The 14,534-nt window shown below is 47.2% G+C and overlaps 1 protein-coding gene across 1 annotated transcript in view; it reads left to right on the top strand.

The window, feature by feature from the left end:
* Window positions 1-14,534, top strand: part of DNAH10 (dynein axonemal heavy chain 10) — a 143,977-nt gene that overhangs the window by 47,285 nt on the left and 82,158 nt on the right. The window contains exons 19-25 of the mRNA XM_039218596.1: window positions 1,441-1,597; window positions 4,475-4,951; window positions 5,063-5,221; window positions 6,962-7,078; window positions 7,171-7,273; window positions 7,976-8,154; window positions 12,232-12,443. Of these exons, the coding sequence (XP_039074527.1) occupies window positions 1,441-1,597; window positions 4,475-4,951; window positions 5,063-5,221; window positions 6,962-7,078; window positions 7,171-7,273; window positions 7,976-8,154; window positions 12,232-12,443 (1,404 nt within the window). The remainder of the gene's footprint in view (window positions 1-1,440; window positions 1,598-4,474; window positions 4,952-5,062; window positions 5,222-6,961; window positions 7,079-7,170; window positions 7,274-7,975; window positions 8,155-12,231; window positions 12,444-14,534) is intronic.

The following is a 14,534-nucleotide window of genomic DNA, read 5'->3' as shown; positions in this document are numbered from 1 at the left end:
ATGCCATGAACTGTTGACTTGAAAGCTTTCCCTTTTCTCCCTGGCTGCTAGGAAACTTAAAACCAAATTTGTAGCCTAAATGCAGCAAATGTAGAGGTATGTATGATTGCATTGTTAGTCTCATTCTTGACTCACTCACACTACACCCCCCATCTCTATATATTTAAATCTAACATGTATGAGAGCTTACTCTGCACCAGGCTCGTGTTATACTCTTTTTACAATCTCATCCCCGTTTTCACAGTGTGTTGGAAGATTAAGTGACTTTCCTAAGGCCACACCCACACTTAGTAAGAAGAAGGGCTAGGATGTGAACCCGGGCCAGTACTGCTTCACTAAACGTCTGTGATGAGTGTCTCTTTCCTTTCTTCTTTTATCCCACTTTGATTTTAGGGTCTTTTACTGCAGTTAAAGTATTCTTGTGAGCTGCTAAAATCCACTTTGGAACAAGATGTTAATAAATAAAATAAATACCTTTGGTTATCTTGCTTCCTGGACCCAGTTTGACAAATTTCACTAAGTTGGCCCTTCACAAAAATCTGTTTTCTACACATTTATCTTTTTTTTTTCATTATTGCTTCTAACTTAGATTCCTGCAGGAGCTCCTTATGTAGGGCACCTCTGACAGTGGTTCCTCTTTTAAGATGCTATATTTTCCCTTGATCCATCCATGCATCCATCCAACCATGCATCCATCCATGCATGCATCCGTCCATGCATGCATCCATCCATGCATCCATCCATCCATGCATCTATCTATGCATGCATCCATCCATCGATCCATGCATGCATCCATGCATGCATCCATGCATGCATCCATCCATCCATGCATGCACTCATTCACTCACAGGTTTCTTAGAGCCTGCACGTGCCAGGCACTGGACCAGACAGAGCCCCTCTCGTCTGGATCTTTTCATGCTCATAGGAGAGACACAAAACACAAGGAAGCCAGACATAACCAAGATGGTTTCTGTGAAAGAAATAAAGCCACAAACTATTATAATGGGGTGCCAAGGAACCCCCCCACCGAGGCCACGTTTTATCTGAATCCTGAGGACCAGGAGTGGGGCCCTTTCTGGGGGAAGACAAAGCCAGTTTGAAGACCATCTTTCCCGAACCATGTGGAACAGCTTTGGGAAGTCATCACTTAACAGTGACACTGTTGAGTGGCCACAAGTGTCTTTCAACTAATGGATATTCACTTCTCCAAAGTAGGAATGAGCCCTGTATAAATGTGGGCCAAAACGGGAATACATAGTAAAATGTGGCATAACCTGTCTGCTGTAACACTGGAATGTCTTACTTCTCATAGGGGGTTTTCACATGTGACTTTTGTGACCCTAGCCGTTTCCGTCAAGTGTTGGATATACTCCACTCCAGTGAGTCCTGGGTCTTTTTTTTTTTTTTTTTTTTTTTTTTTTTTTTATTAACCCCTCTTAGGAATTTGCAGTCATTTAATTCTTTAATCCTTGGAAACGTTCCTTTGTTCCAAACGGACACCATCCTGACGGCACCCGAGATCATCCTCCACCCCAACGCGAACGAGATAGACAAAATGTGCGTCCATTGTGTCCGAAACTGCGTGGAGATCACCAAGGTAAGGGTGGAGAAGCATGTGTGGGTTCACAGTGGGGCTGTGGCCTCAGACCGCCAGGCCGCCGGCTTTGGGGAGCAGGTTGCCGCGGCCGCGGAGAGCACGGGCCCCGCTCGGCTGCCTCTCCGGACTCTTGCACTCCTCCGGGCTCCTCCTCCAGCCCTTTAGAGCCCGGGGGTCCCAGGGCTTGATCTGCTCTTTTGTCTCCACGTAATCCCGGCCAGTCCCCACCCACACCTCTCTACTGCACACCTGCTCTTCAAGTCTCTGGGCTTCTTGATGCGTCCCCTCCGACCTTGGTCTTGGCAGGTCCAAGGTGGAATTCCTGACTTCCTGTCCAGCAGCCTGCTCCCCTCCCCCTCCCCCCCCAGTCTCCCTGCTGCAGGGAGCGGCGTCTATACCAACCCAGACGCGCGAGCCAGAAACCTAAGCCAGCCTTCATTCCTGTGTGTCTTCCCGTCCGCCTCTGTCCCGCCCGTGGAGGTCTGGTTGATTCCCAGCACCCCTCCCCTGGACCCTCGCACGTGTTTCCACAGCCCATCCTCCGCCACAGGGGGGTCAGGATTCTCTCTTTAAAATACGAATCCCTTCACGTCAGATCTCTTGTGTAAAATCCCCCGATGATTCTGCATTGCAGTGGGACATAACCTGAACTCCTTACTGTGCCCCCAGCCTCGCACCTGCCTGCCGTCCTGTGCTCCCCCGGGCTCAGCCCTGCGTGCCTCCGGAAGTAGCACCTGCTCCTCCTTGAAATGGTCACTCAAACTCTTCCCTCTGCCCGGAGATTTCTGCCCCCAGACTTTTCCCTGATGGTTCCTCTCCCTCGTTCTCTGTCCCATCACCCGGTCCGTCTCCGGTCATCTGGCCCATCAACCACCACTCTCTGACCTTTCCGGGTGTGTTTACATGCTCCTCTATCCATGACTCTCTTGTGCCCCTACAACGCACGTTGCGTGGACCTTGTGGGTCTGTCCAGCACCTCCAGCAGCATCTGGCGTGTAGCTCGCTCTAACCATGTAGACGTGGTCAAATGATTGTCTGCTGGCAAATGACCCATAGTTCATGTCCCACCAGCAACGGGAAAGTGGGGCCATTTTTGTGGATGAGAGATGTCCCATCCCCTCAAAACACTAACATTCTCTCTTTACTTGGTTTGTTCAGAAAGTCAAATATGTTTCAGGCATTTTTTAAAGCATAAACATGAGTATAGATATTGTAGATGGAAAGTCACTGTACTTGGAAATTAATGAATAGCGTGTATTTGATAATCTGTGCAAGTAAAGTTATTAAACCTCAATTTTGTAAATTCTCTTACATTGTAGATGTGATATCATTGCATCTTTGAACAGGGAAACAACAATTTCAAGGGGTAAATAAATAGGAAAGACTCTCTATGAAACATTCTGGGTATTAATCACAGCATTTATACCAGTTTAACTCCTCCCCTCCCCCCCCCATAGATGGATTTGAGGGTTCTGGTGAATCCTGCATTATTTTATGTTCAAAAATGTTTTCTTTAAGATGAAAAGAATTTTTACTTTCCTTTCGTAAAATGTCGGAAATGTACTTCCTTAACAAAAATCAACTTTTTTTTGATGAGTTAACTTAATGTGGCTTAACTACTCCCTCTTTTGAGCCTCAGGGTTCATATTTCATGACTGAAAACGAAATGAGCAAACATTTTTAACCAGGATCTTAAGGATCTCATTTATTAAGTGGAGAGGATGATACAGTCTACCTTCTGGAGTTGTCGGTGGGATTAAAAGATGTAACACACGGAGAGCTGAGCGTGGTGCTTGGCAATTCAAAGTTCTATGTAAACGTTACCTACGAGTAATAGTGGTAGTGGTGGAGTTGGTACTTGTTGAGATTCCCGTTTTACAGATGGTGAAACAGTTCAGAGAAGTTACGTGTACTGCACCCGTGGTCTGTTGCTATGAATGATGCTTGGCCAAAGGCAAAGGGGAACTTGACTGTGCAGTATGGGCATGTCAAGTTCGCAGGTCTGTTCTGGGACACTGGGGAGTCTGTTTTCCTGAGTTTTACGTTTCTTCATCTGTAAATATGGAAACTGAGCTTTTATTCACCCACACTCTGGGAAGTGGATGGCTATTATTGTTTTTAAAAGTTACCTTTTTTCATAATTTTATTTTATTAAGTTTATTTATCTTAAGAGAGAGAGCAAGCAGGAGAGGGGCAGAGAGAGGAGGAGAGAGAATCCCAAGTAGGCTCTGCACTGACGGTTTGATGTGCGGCTCGGACCCACGAGCCATGCAGATCCTGACTTGAGCCAAAATCCAGAGTCGGATGCTTAACCAACTGAGCCAGCCAGACAGTCCCCAATAATAAGCCACTTTAAGTGTTAGTGGCTTAAAACAAGAACTGTGTATTTTGCTCACGGTTCTGTGGGCTGGGTTTTTCCCAGAGGTGGTTCTGGCCTTGGCTGTGCTGGGTCACGTGTCTGATGATCGGCTGCCACACATGGTTCTTGGTGAGGTTCGCCTTCATCTACTAAGCTAGCTCAAGTGCATTCATCTGGTGGTTGTAGGATTTCAAGAGCGCAAGAGGGAAGATGCTGGGCCACACAAGCCTTTTGTCTTAGAATCGACATCACAGCACGTCTGCCCCTTTCCATTGGTCATATTAAGTCACGTGCACCCCGGGATGGGAAAGTAGATGTCCTACAATAGACAACCTTGTCAACCTCGTCAGATGATGGGAGGAACAAAGGATGGTGGTCATTTTTGCAATCGAGCACAATTTGTTAATAAGAAAGTGATTTCCATTACTAACAAGTCTCATTCCTGAACTCACGTGACTATGTACGTACGAAGCAAAATAAATACTGAAAATGTATTTTCCCGATTCTTTTTTTGCCAGCATTTTGTTCGATGGATGAATGGCAGCTGTATAGAATGCCCTCCTCAGAAGGGGGAGGAAGAAGAACTTGTCATCATAAGCTTTTACAATGATATCTCCCTGAACCCTCAGATCATCGAACAAGCTGTCATGATCCCCCAAAATGTCCACAGGATCCTGGTCAGTCTTATGAAGTACCTCCAAAAATGGAAGAAGTATCGACCTCTCTGGAAATTGGACAAAGCCATCGTGATGGAGAAGTTCGCCTCCAAGAAACCCCCTTGCGTGGCCTATGATGAAAAGTTGCAGTTCTACTCCAAGATTGCCCATGAAGTCACGCGCCACCCTTTAATCAAGGATGAGCACTGCGTCAGACTACAGCTGGGGCCCCTGGCAAACACGGTCCAGGAGAACGCCAGGTCCTGGGTGACTTCGCTTGGGAAGCTTCTCAACGAGTCTGCCAGGGAGGAGCTCTATCACCTCCATGAAGAGATAGAGGTAGCAGATCACTGATTTTAATTACGCTACCTCCAAGAAAATCATCAGGGCTTCGTCTGGGAATGGTTTTTTCTAGATTTATTTAGCGTCCTTCGACCTCTCTTTCTATAGAGCCTGGCCAAAAACCTGAAGAAGAGCCCCAGTACCCTTGAAGACCTCAAGTTTGTCCTTGCAACCATTGCAGAAATTCGAAGTAAATCTCTGGTCATGGAACTGAGATACAGGGATGTGCAGGAGCGGTACCGCACCATGGCGCTGTACAACCTCTTCGTGAGTGAATGCTTTTCTTCCCTTCAAAGTTTTTAAATGTTTATTTGTTTTTGAGAGAGTGGGAAAGAGAACGTGCATGAGAGGGGCAGAGAGAGAGGGAGACCGAGGATCCGAAGTGGGTTCCGTGCAGGGAGCAGAGAGCCCGAAATGGGGCCGGAACCCATGAACTGTGAGATCATGATCTGAGCCCAAGTCAGACGCTTAACTGACTGAGCCCCCAGGTGCCCCATTGATTTTCTTAAGCATTTTTACAGTTGGGTTGAATTCTAGGACCATTTTCAGAAATCCTTCTCAACTATTACTTTAAGTAATAAAATTTAAATGTAAAAACAACCCCACAATTGTTTAGAATAATGAAAACAAATTATTTCTTGATCTTGCATGGCTCAGGTTGTATTTTTTTTTTTTTTTGCAGACCATGTCGATTCTCCTTCTTCTTCTTCTCCTCCCCCTCCTCCCTCCTTCCCCTCTTCCCCCCTCCCTCCTTCTGTTCCTCTTTTTCTTCTTCTCCTCCTCCTCGGTGTTAATTTCCTTTAATAAAGAACTTTTGCAAAATAAGTGGGAGGGAGGAGAGTCAGAGAAAGAGAGGATTAAGATGATTAAAAAAATGGGTAGTGGTGATAATTCAGTTGTCTTTATTACCGTTGTTCAGGGCGGCTTAAAGGAACTGTAGAAGCCGATGGAGGAGTTTGAGGAGGGGGTCTGGCCTCTCCCGGAAACTGTATACAAAATTTTGCATTCTGTGTCTCACATGTACACAGAAGGAATCAGCTGGAGAAACAAACTCGAAGGAGCAAATAGCTGTTGTAAGGCTGCACTTGCCTTATGCTTGTATTTCAGCCTTGATGTCCCTTGACTGCTCTGAGCTCCTTCACTGAGCAGTGGCCCTGAAAGCTAGAGATCTTTGCATCATAAAAGTGCACAGTGTGCAAAATGTGCACTTTTATAGTTAAAATCACAGTTCCCAATTCTGTCTCTTGTTTCCTTTACTAAGTAAAATTATTTAAAATTCTGTGTCTTTAAACTCCATTAGGGTCTGCTTATATGGTCTGTGTGTCTCTTGGTTTCCTTCAAGTCATTCTGATCCCTTGCGTATCTGCTATTTCTGTTTGAGTTCTGGACGTTATATGTGACAAATTTGTAGAGAGAATCGGAGGCTCCAGATGCTGTTAGATTTCATCGGGGGGCGGGGGTTGGTTTTGCTCCTGACACAGCACAGCTGGAGGCGTTCACTTTATTTTAATTAGAGATTAAGTTGATTTGAAGCTGGGTCTTAGTTTATGAAGGGCTTCTCTCTCTAGGTTCTCTCTCTCTCTCTGTTTGCTTATTTTTAAAAATGATTTTGTCCTGATTTTGTTTTTCATCATAAATATATAATTTTTCTTTCTTTTTAAAAAATATTTATTTATTTGGGGGAGAGCACAAACAAGGGAGGGGCAGAGAGAGGGGCAGAGAGGATCTGAAGCGGGCTCTGCACTGACAGCCTGACACGGGGCTTGAACTCCTGAACCGGGAGATCATGACCTGAGCTGAAGTCGGATGCTCAACCTACTGAGCCACCCAGGTGCCCCAAATAGATAATTTTTCTAATCAAGCAGGTTTTTGGTTTTTTTTCCCCCCTGTGGGTTCAAGTGACCTAGCCTGCTGTTATCAGGAGTGGAAATCATAGGTGGTAGCTTTGGCCAGCATTTCAGTTCCACATTGCTGACCATATTATTGTTTGTCCTGTTTCTTTATCAGCCTCCCAATGCAGAGAAAGAACTGGCTGACGGTATTGAGAGCATGTGGTTAAATCTGTTCAACGACTCCGTGAACGTGGAGCATGCTCTTGGGGGCATAAAGAGAACGTTCACAGAGGTACCTTTTGCATTTTTTGCTTTCTGAGCAACAATACGGACAAAGAGCCATGGGGATAAATCAGTGCAAACCCCCCTCCCGCCCCTTCTCAGATTACTCGAGCTGAAATATTAAACTACAGACAGCAGATAGAGGAATTTGCAAATCGCTTTTACCGGGAAGGCCCTGGTTCTGTTGGTGATGATCTTGATAAAGGTAAGGACACTCACACTGGAGTATGTTTTGCTTAAGAATTTTATGGGACTGTGGGATGGAGCAGCGGTTCTTAACCTTGCCTGCCCACTGGGGTCACCTGAGGATCCTGAAAAACCTGCTGACTCCTGGAGTCCAGATCCAGATAGTCGAACTGTCCTGTTTTGGGGGGTGAGCCAGATGCCAAGACTTTTAAAGCTTTCCTGGGGGCTAATGTGCAGCCCAAGTTGGGCTACTTAGAAGGATAATGTAAAGGAGACAGAATTTTCTCTTAAAACTTTTTTAATGTTTAATTTTGAGAGAGAGAGAGAGAGAGAGACAGACAGACATACAGAGTGTGAGCAGGGGAGGGGCAGAAAGAAAAGGAGACACGGAATCCAAAGCAGGCTCTAGGCTCTGAGCTGTCAGCACAGAGCCCAATGGGAGGCTCGAACTCACAAACTGCTAGATCATGACCTGAGCCGTAGTCAGATGCTTAACTGACTGAGCCACCCTGGCATCTCAGGAGGCAGAATTTTCTAACTGGAGAATTTTGCATATGTACCTGGCCCTCTGGTTTCCATTAGAAAGAGAGAGAAAGTCATGGTAATTCTAAACGTGTCTTCCTGGACGGCTTCTGTGTACATTGCCTATGGTTTCTTCCTCAATTTTGTGTATCTTCAATTGTTATGCCCTCATCAGCCTATTGATTTACTTATTCGCCAGGAGTAGAACTCTTAGCCATTTTTGAAAAGGAACTCACGAGACATGAAAAGAACCGCCAGGAGTTGGCTAATGCTGAGAAACTTTTTGATCTTCCAATTACAATGTACCCAGAGCTGTTCAAAGTGCAGAAGGAAATGAATGGGCTGAGGTCCATTTATGAGCTCTACGAAGCGCTGAAGGTGAGTGTCCGGCCACACACCCCCCTCCCTAAAGGCAGTGTGGGAGCAGACTATGCCCGGTGGGGTTTGATGCCACGGTAATGAAGGGCCTGGGGTGGATTTTGTGGAAGCTCTCGCTTTGGCTCTTGGGAAGTAGTAACTGCCAATGGATCCGGGGTCTCCATTTGGGGTGATGAGAAAGTTCTGGAACTAGATGGTGGTGATGGCTGCACATCATGGTGAATATACTCGATACCACCGAATTGTACAATTAGAAGTGGTTAAAATGGTACGTGTCGTGTTATGTATATTTTCCCACAATAATAAAAAAAATTCTCTTGTGGATGGGGCTAGGTGAAGGAATGGGGTGAGCCATTTAAGAAATTAAAAGGTATTAAAAGTAGTAAATAGTTGGGGCGCCTGGGTGGCTTAGTCGGTTAAGTGTTCGACTTTCGCTTAGGTCATGATCTCGCGGTTCGTGGGTTCGAGCCCCACGTTGGGCTCTGTGCTGACTGCCAGCTCGGAGCCTGGAGCCTATTTCAGAGTCTGTATCTCCCTCTCTCTCTGACCCTCCCCTGCTCACGCTGTCTCTCTCTCTCTCTCTCTCCTAGAAATAAATAAAAATATTAAAAAAAAAAAATAAAAGTAGCAAATAGCATGACATTCGGACGCCTCTTTTTAGCATATGTTCCCAATGCAAATTTGTGCCATTCATTTATTTATCCCTCCATCTCTTCACTCCATTCTGTACAGCCCAGCGCTGTGCTGGTTGGGAGTGGGGTTCCAGAAAGGAGTTGCATCTGCCCCTCCCATTCCTGCCCTGCTTGAACCCCCAGGAGAGGCAACTGCATTAGTCTGGGTTCTCCGGAGAAACAGACCAATAGGCACCAAATAGATTTATTACAAGGAATCGGCGCATGTAGTTATGGAGATCGAAGTCCCGAGATCTGCGGTCACCAAGCTGGAGAGCCAGGGGAGGTGGTGGTGTATTTCCAGCTGAGGTCTGAGCTTAAAGGCGGGAGAAGAGTGATGGCCCAGCTGGAAGACAGGCAGGCAGAGAGAGAGAGTTCTCTCTCCTTCCGGTCTTCTCTGTCATCCTTCAGTGGACTGGATGAGTCCCGCCCACAGTGGGGAGGTAAATCGGCTTTACTCAACCACTGTTTCAAATGTAAATCTCATCCAGAAACACTCTGGAAAACATTCTCCAGAATAATGTTTAACCAAACATCTGGGCCCCTGTGGCCCAGTCAAGTTCACACATAAAAGTAACCATCGCGCTGACCCACGAATGAACTGCCATATTGCTCTGATATGTGACAGGAATATGGTAGAGCGCCATGGGGCCCCAAGGGGGAAGGAGGTGGCCCAGGGAGGTGGCATTTGAGCAAGACTCCGAATCAGGTGCACCCATTGGATTTAGGGCCCACCCTACTTCAGCATGACCTTACCTTCATGGACTATACCTGCAGACACCTGACCTCCAGATAAGATCACATTCTGAGGTCCCAGGGGGTCATGCATTTGGCTGGGGGGTACATGGAGAAGAAGAAGGGCCGAGCCTGGAGCACTCCAGCATCACGTACCACAAGAAGATGCCCAAAGAGGAAAGGAGAATGGGTGACGTGGGGGGTTGGATACAGGACAAACGGATGGGTGTACGGTCTTGAAGTCAAGTGAGGAAAGGGTTTTGGGGGGGCGACTGTCAACTGCACCAAATGCATCAGAGGAAGTGAGAGGGGGATGAGGAATGACCACCGTGCTTCATGTCGTGGAGGCCACGGTCACCTTGGAAAGAAACATCTTGATGGAGCAGTGGTCGTGGATGCCTGATTAGAGTGAGTCCAAGGTATTGCCCACAAGGAAAGGAAGCCTGGGTTCCTGCAAAGACTTGTACATACACCTGCACAGCAGCCTTGTTTGTAATAGACCGGGACCAGAAACATCCCAGATGCCCCCCGAGTGGATGGATAAAGAACCTGCGGCACGGCCATCACGTGGAATGCTACTCCGCACTAGGAAGGACTGGGCTGCTGATGGATCAGGGCAACAACATGGACGGGTCTCAAAATCTCATTGCTGAAATATAAGAGAGTACGTCCTGGATGATTCCATTTCTATAAAATTCTGGAACACGCCAATGAATTTATCATGGCGGAAAGCAGGGCAGTGTTTGCTGGGGGCAGGAGGGGGTTCACAGAGAGTCAGGAGGAGACCTCTGAGAGCTACGAACGAGTTCACAATCTCGACCCTGGTGACCGTCCCGTGCACATGCACACAGGCCAGAACTTGCCACGTTGTGCACTTTACACACGTCCAGTTGTGTCCCCACGCCAGCTAATCCTCAGTAAAGCTTGAGACAGGGAACGGGAAGAGAGGAATCAGAAACACCAGACCTGGACAGCTTTCCCCATGTGTTTTGTTGCAAAGGGAAGCAGAGAACTGAGGGGCAGTGGGTGGAAGGGACGTGGGGTCAGGATAACTTTTTTAAGGTGGGAGAAATGAGAGTGGGGGGTTGCATAGCGAAGGGGATGATCCGGCAAGGAGGAAACTCGGCGGAGAGGAGACCGAGGGGCGACTTCCTTGACTGATGTCTGGCGTCCTTGAGTCGGTGGGAAAGGGTGGGGTAAGCATGCGGCCTCAGGTAGGAGGCAGGTATGGGGAAGGCAGAGTGTGTGTGTAGAGATGCTTCTAGTGGGAGATGTTGGATGTGCACAGCATGTTCCGGGGACGTGCACAGCAGGATCATCAGCGGAGACGAGGATGGGCAGGGGGGCGGCTGGCTGAGGATAACGAGGCAGGGGTGAGGTGGTGGTCTGGAAGAATAGGCCCCACAGGAAAGCCGCATCAGGGCCCTGGGTTTAGACTGAGGCCAGTGAGTGAGGTCAAGTGCCCTCAGCCATCATGGTTGGCTGCCCCGGGGTAGGTGTTGAGCACTGCCGAACTTCGAGAATGTCAAGGAGCAAATGTTGTGGTTTTACAAATGTACTCTGTCAGGGGAGGGGGGGCGGGGGGGGAAGGAGGGTGGGGGGAAAAAGGCCTTATAATGATTGCCACGCTATAGTTTCAGGCATAGGAACTATGCCTGATTTCATTCTAATTTATCTTTATGATTTCATTCTAATTTATCTCTCATTGAATTTTTTCAAAAAAGAGGTAATAAATGTGGGTGTCCTCTCAAAGCAATTCAGAAAGCAGAGCACCTGGGGGACTCAGTCAGTTGAGCCTCAGACTCTTTGATTTCAGCTCAGGTCATGATCTCACCGTTTGTGACATCAAACCCTGCATCAGGCTCCGTGCTGACAGCCAGAGGCTGCTGGGGACTCCTTCTCTCCTCTCTCTCTGCACCTCCCTTTCTTGTTCTCTCTCTCTCAAAATAAATAAACCTAAAATAAATCATCCAGAAAACTGAGCTTTTGATATCTTTTTAGAAGATGAAGTGAAAAATAGTAAATGCGTTTTAATGTCATTTACACCTAAGTCAAAAAAATTTACCATGTGTATATTTCATCAATTAACACAGTTTTCTGTTAAATACATTTTGTGACTCGAAGCAAATCTGTCAAACCCGGATGTCACATCTTGCAAATGCAAACGATCCAAGATGGTGAATTTCAGGCAAGACAGTACTTTTTATGTTAAATCTCAGGCAGATACAGCATAGAAAGTCTTTTTGGTATGATAATCAGGCAGGAGTGTCTAAATCATAAGCGTTTTGTAACCTTTGCTGTTTTTATCGGGAAAGAGAAGCACGTTATGATCGCACCTGAGTGAACCACTTGCTTTAAGGCCTCAGCAGCCCCATGATTTCAGAGATGCTTGTTTCTGACTTTATTCTTCTCACTTTCCTTCCCTGGAAAGGAAGACCGGTTGTTGGATTCCACACATCCTTAGAGACGGCTTTATTTGGGCGGGGCCTTTGGAAAAGTTGGATTCTTTTGTTTGTATTTTGGAGCCTTTAGTCAATCGTTCCTTTCTGCATCTGAGGTGTTTGTGGACAGATGGGTGGTAATACCTGTAAAGGGGGAGCATGAGCCAGTGTTAAGTAGCGGCTGCTTCGGTCAAAGGCGGTCTTGTTAACTATTTCTTGTCCGTTTCTAGGTTGCAAAAGAAGAATGGTCTCAGACCCTCTGGGTCAACCTGAACGTTCAGTTCCTCCAGGAGGGAATTGATGGTTTTCTCCGGTCCCTCAGAAAGCTACCCCGGCAGGTCCGAAGCTTAGCTGTGGCCTATCAGTTGGAAGCAAAAATGAAAGCCTTCAAAGACTCCATTCCTTTACTACTTGACTTGAAGCATGAAGCACTAAGAGACAGGTTCGTTTCATCCTGTTAGCTGTTGTGAAAGGGGGAGGAGGTTTTGTTTAAAATCTGCCCTTTCTCAGATCTGATGACAAAGTACAAGGTTTCAACAACGACACAGGACCCAAATTTGCAGCCAGTAGTTCTCTGATATTGTTTCTGTGTGAAGTTTCTATTCAATTATCAATGGCAAGGATTCTCCTATTTATTTTTTTAATTTTTTAAAATCTTTTTTTAAAGTTTATTTATTTTGAGAGAGAGAGAGCATGCACACCCATGCCAGTGGGAGAGGGGCAGAGAGTGAGGGGGAGAGAGAGAGAATCCCAAGCAGGCTCTGCACTTTCAGCTCAGAGCCAGATGTGGGGTTCGAACCCATGAACTGTGAGATCATGACCTGAGCTGAAGTCCAGAGTCAGACACTCAACAGACTGAGCCACCCAGGTGCCCCTCTCTTATTTTTTTTTTTTTTAAACAAACACTGCCAGATGTAAGCTGGCATTTGTAGATGCTTCATTCTAACGCTTAAAAAAAAAAAAAAAAACAAGGGATCTAGATCAGTGCCATCCAGCAGAAACATGTGACCCGGACATGTGATTTAAAATTTTTCCAGCAGCAGCACTGAAAACGTAAAAGAAAACCAGTAAAAAATATTTTTTAACTAGCCCAATATATACACAACATCATTTCAACATGTAACCAATACAAAACTTTACTCACAAGATATTTTATGCCCTTCTCGAAAACCTATGTTGCAGTCCGGCGTGTGTTTTAAGGCCACAGCATCTTTCATTTGGGACCCGCCACCTCTCAGATGCTCGATAGCGTCCTGAGACTTGTGGCTGCCGCACTGGACGGAGCAGGTGTGACTAGGTGTCGCCGGGTTTTCAACAGAACGGCAGGTCCTGGGGTGGGATGGAGGCGATTGGCTCCGCATCTGTCCGTGATCATCTGGACGCGGCCCCGTGTGGACAGGGATTAGCAGAGGCTGTGTGAGTCTGATCCTCTCCCTCCGTCCTGTTCCCCAGCGTGTGGGGAGAGAGTCACGGATTGGCATCAAATGATGTCACTGTGTTCGCCAAGAAAGCCATACGGAGCAGTTCCCTTTCCGTCCTTGTGATGACGTCAGCGAGAAAGCATCTTTTCGGCGCCACTGCCTCTCTGACATCTCTCTACACCTGCGGGTCTCTCTTCAGGCGCAGGCGGCCCTCAGCCCCAGGGCGACGTGGGTTCTAAGCCCATCTTTGTCCCTGTTCTACAAGGCCACGTGGCGTGCTCACTTTGATCCACGCGTTCCTCAGTTTTCCCAGCTAGGTAGAAGAAGTATTTTCTAGCTAACGTTCCCTGTTCTTCTGATGCCATAACCCAGCGCTTCCCAGACCTAGATCATTTCCTGCCGTTTTTGTCACATCTTAGCCGGTATCACGTGTTCGGTCACTACTGGCTTGTCCCCCCATCAGCTGATTCTTTTTTACTTGAATGTGTTCTAAGAAGAAACATTATAAATGGGAAACCAAAAGCTTTTGCCACAAATAGAAGGTAATTCTAAAAATAACATTTAGGGGTTTCTGGGTGGCTCCGTCGGCTCTGTCCGACTTCGGCTCAGGTCGTGATCTCGTAGTTTTTGAGTTCGAGCCTCATGTCCAGCTCTGTGCTGACAGCTCAGAGCCTGGAACCTGCTTTGGATTCTGTGTCTCCATCTCTTTCTGCCCCTCCCCCACTCACATTCTGTCTTTCAAAAATAGACATTAAAAAAGTTTAAAAAAAAACATAAAAAAACTTTAGCTTAAAACTGTTGCCTGTGGCTCAGCCAGTGGCCTCCCCTGGACGCAAGGTGAATAACGGTGAAGAGGTGTTCCGGCCCCAGCCGCGCCGAGCTTTCTCTTGGATGTGATCCCACGAGTGGAGGGGAACTGAGAAGGGAGTCCCTTTCTCCCTGGTGACTCGGTGTTGCTTCTGCTGGGACACCGGCCCCCCCCCCCCCCCCCCCCCCCCCCCCCCCCCCCCCCCCCCCCCGCTCAGCCCCCAGCAGGGCGGTGATACCCCTACTTGATGCCAGCCCCCCGCCTAGGCCTGGGAATATGGGGGGATGAACGGGAGAGTCTCCTT

Source organism: Hyaena hyaena, unplaced genomic scaffold (assembly GCF_003009895.1).
Source record: "Hyaena hyaena isolate Hyena2069 unplaced genomic scaffold, ASM300989v1 scaffold_0, whole genome shotgun sequence".
Lineage (NCBI taxonomy): Eukaryota > Metazoa > Chordata > Mammalia > Carnivora > Hyaenidae > Hyaena > Hyaena hyaena.
This window is presented reverse-complemented; position numbering and strand designations above follow the sequence as displayed.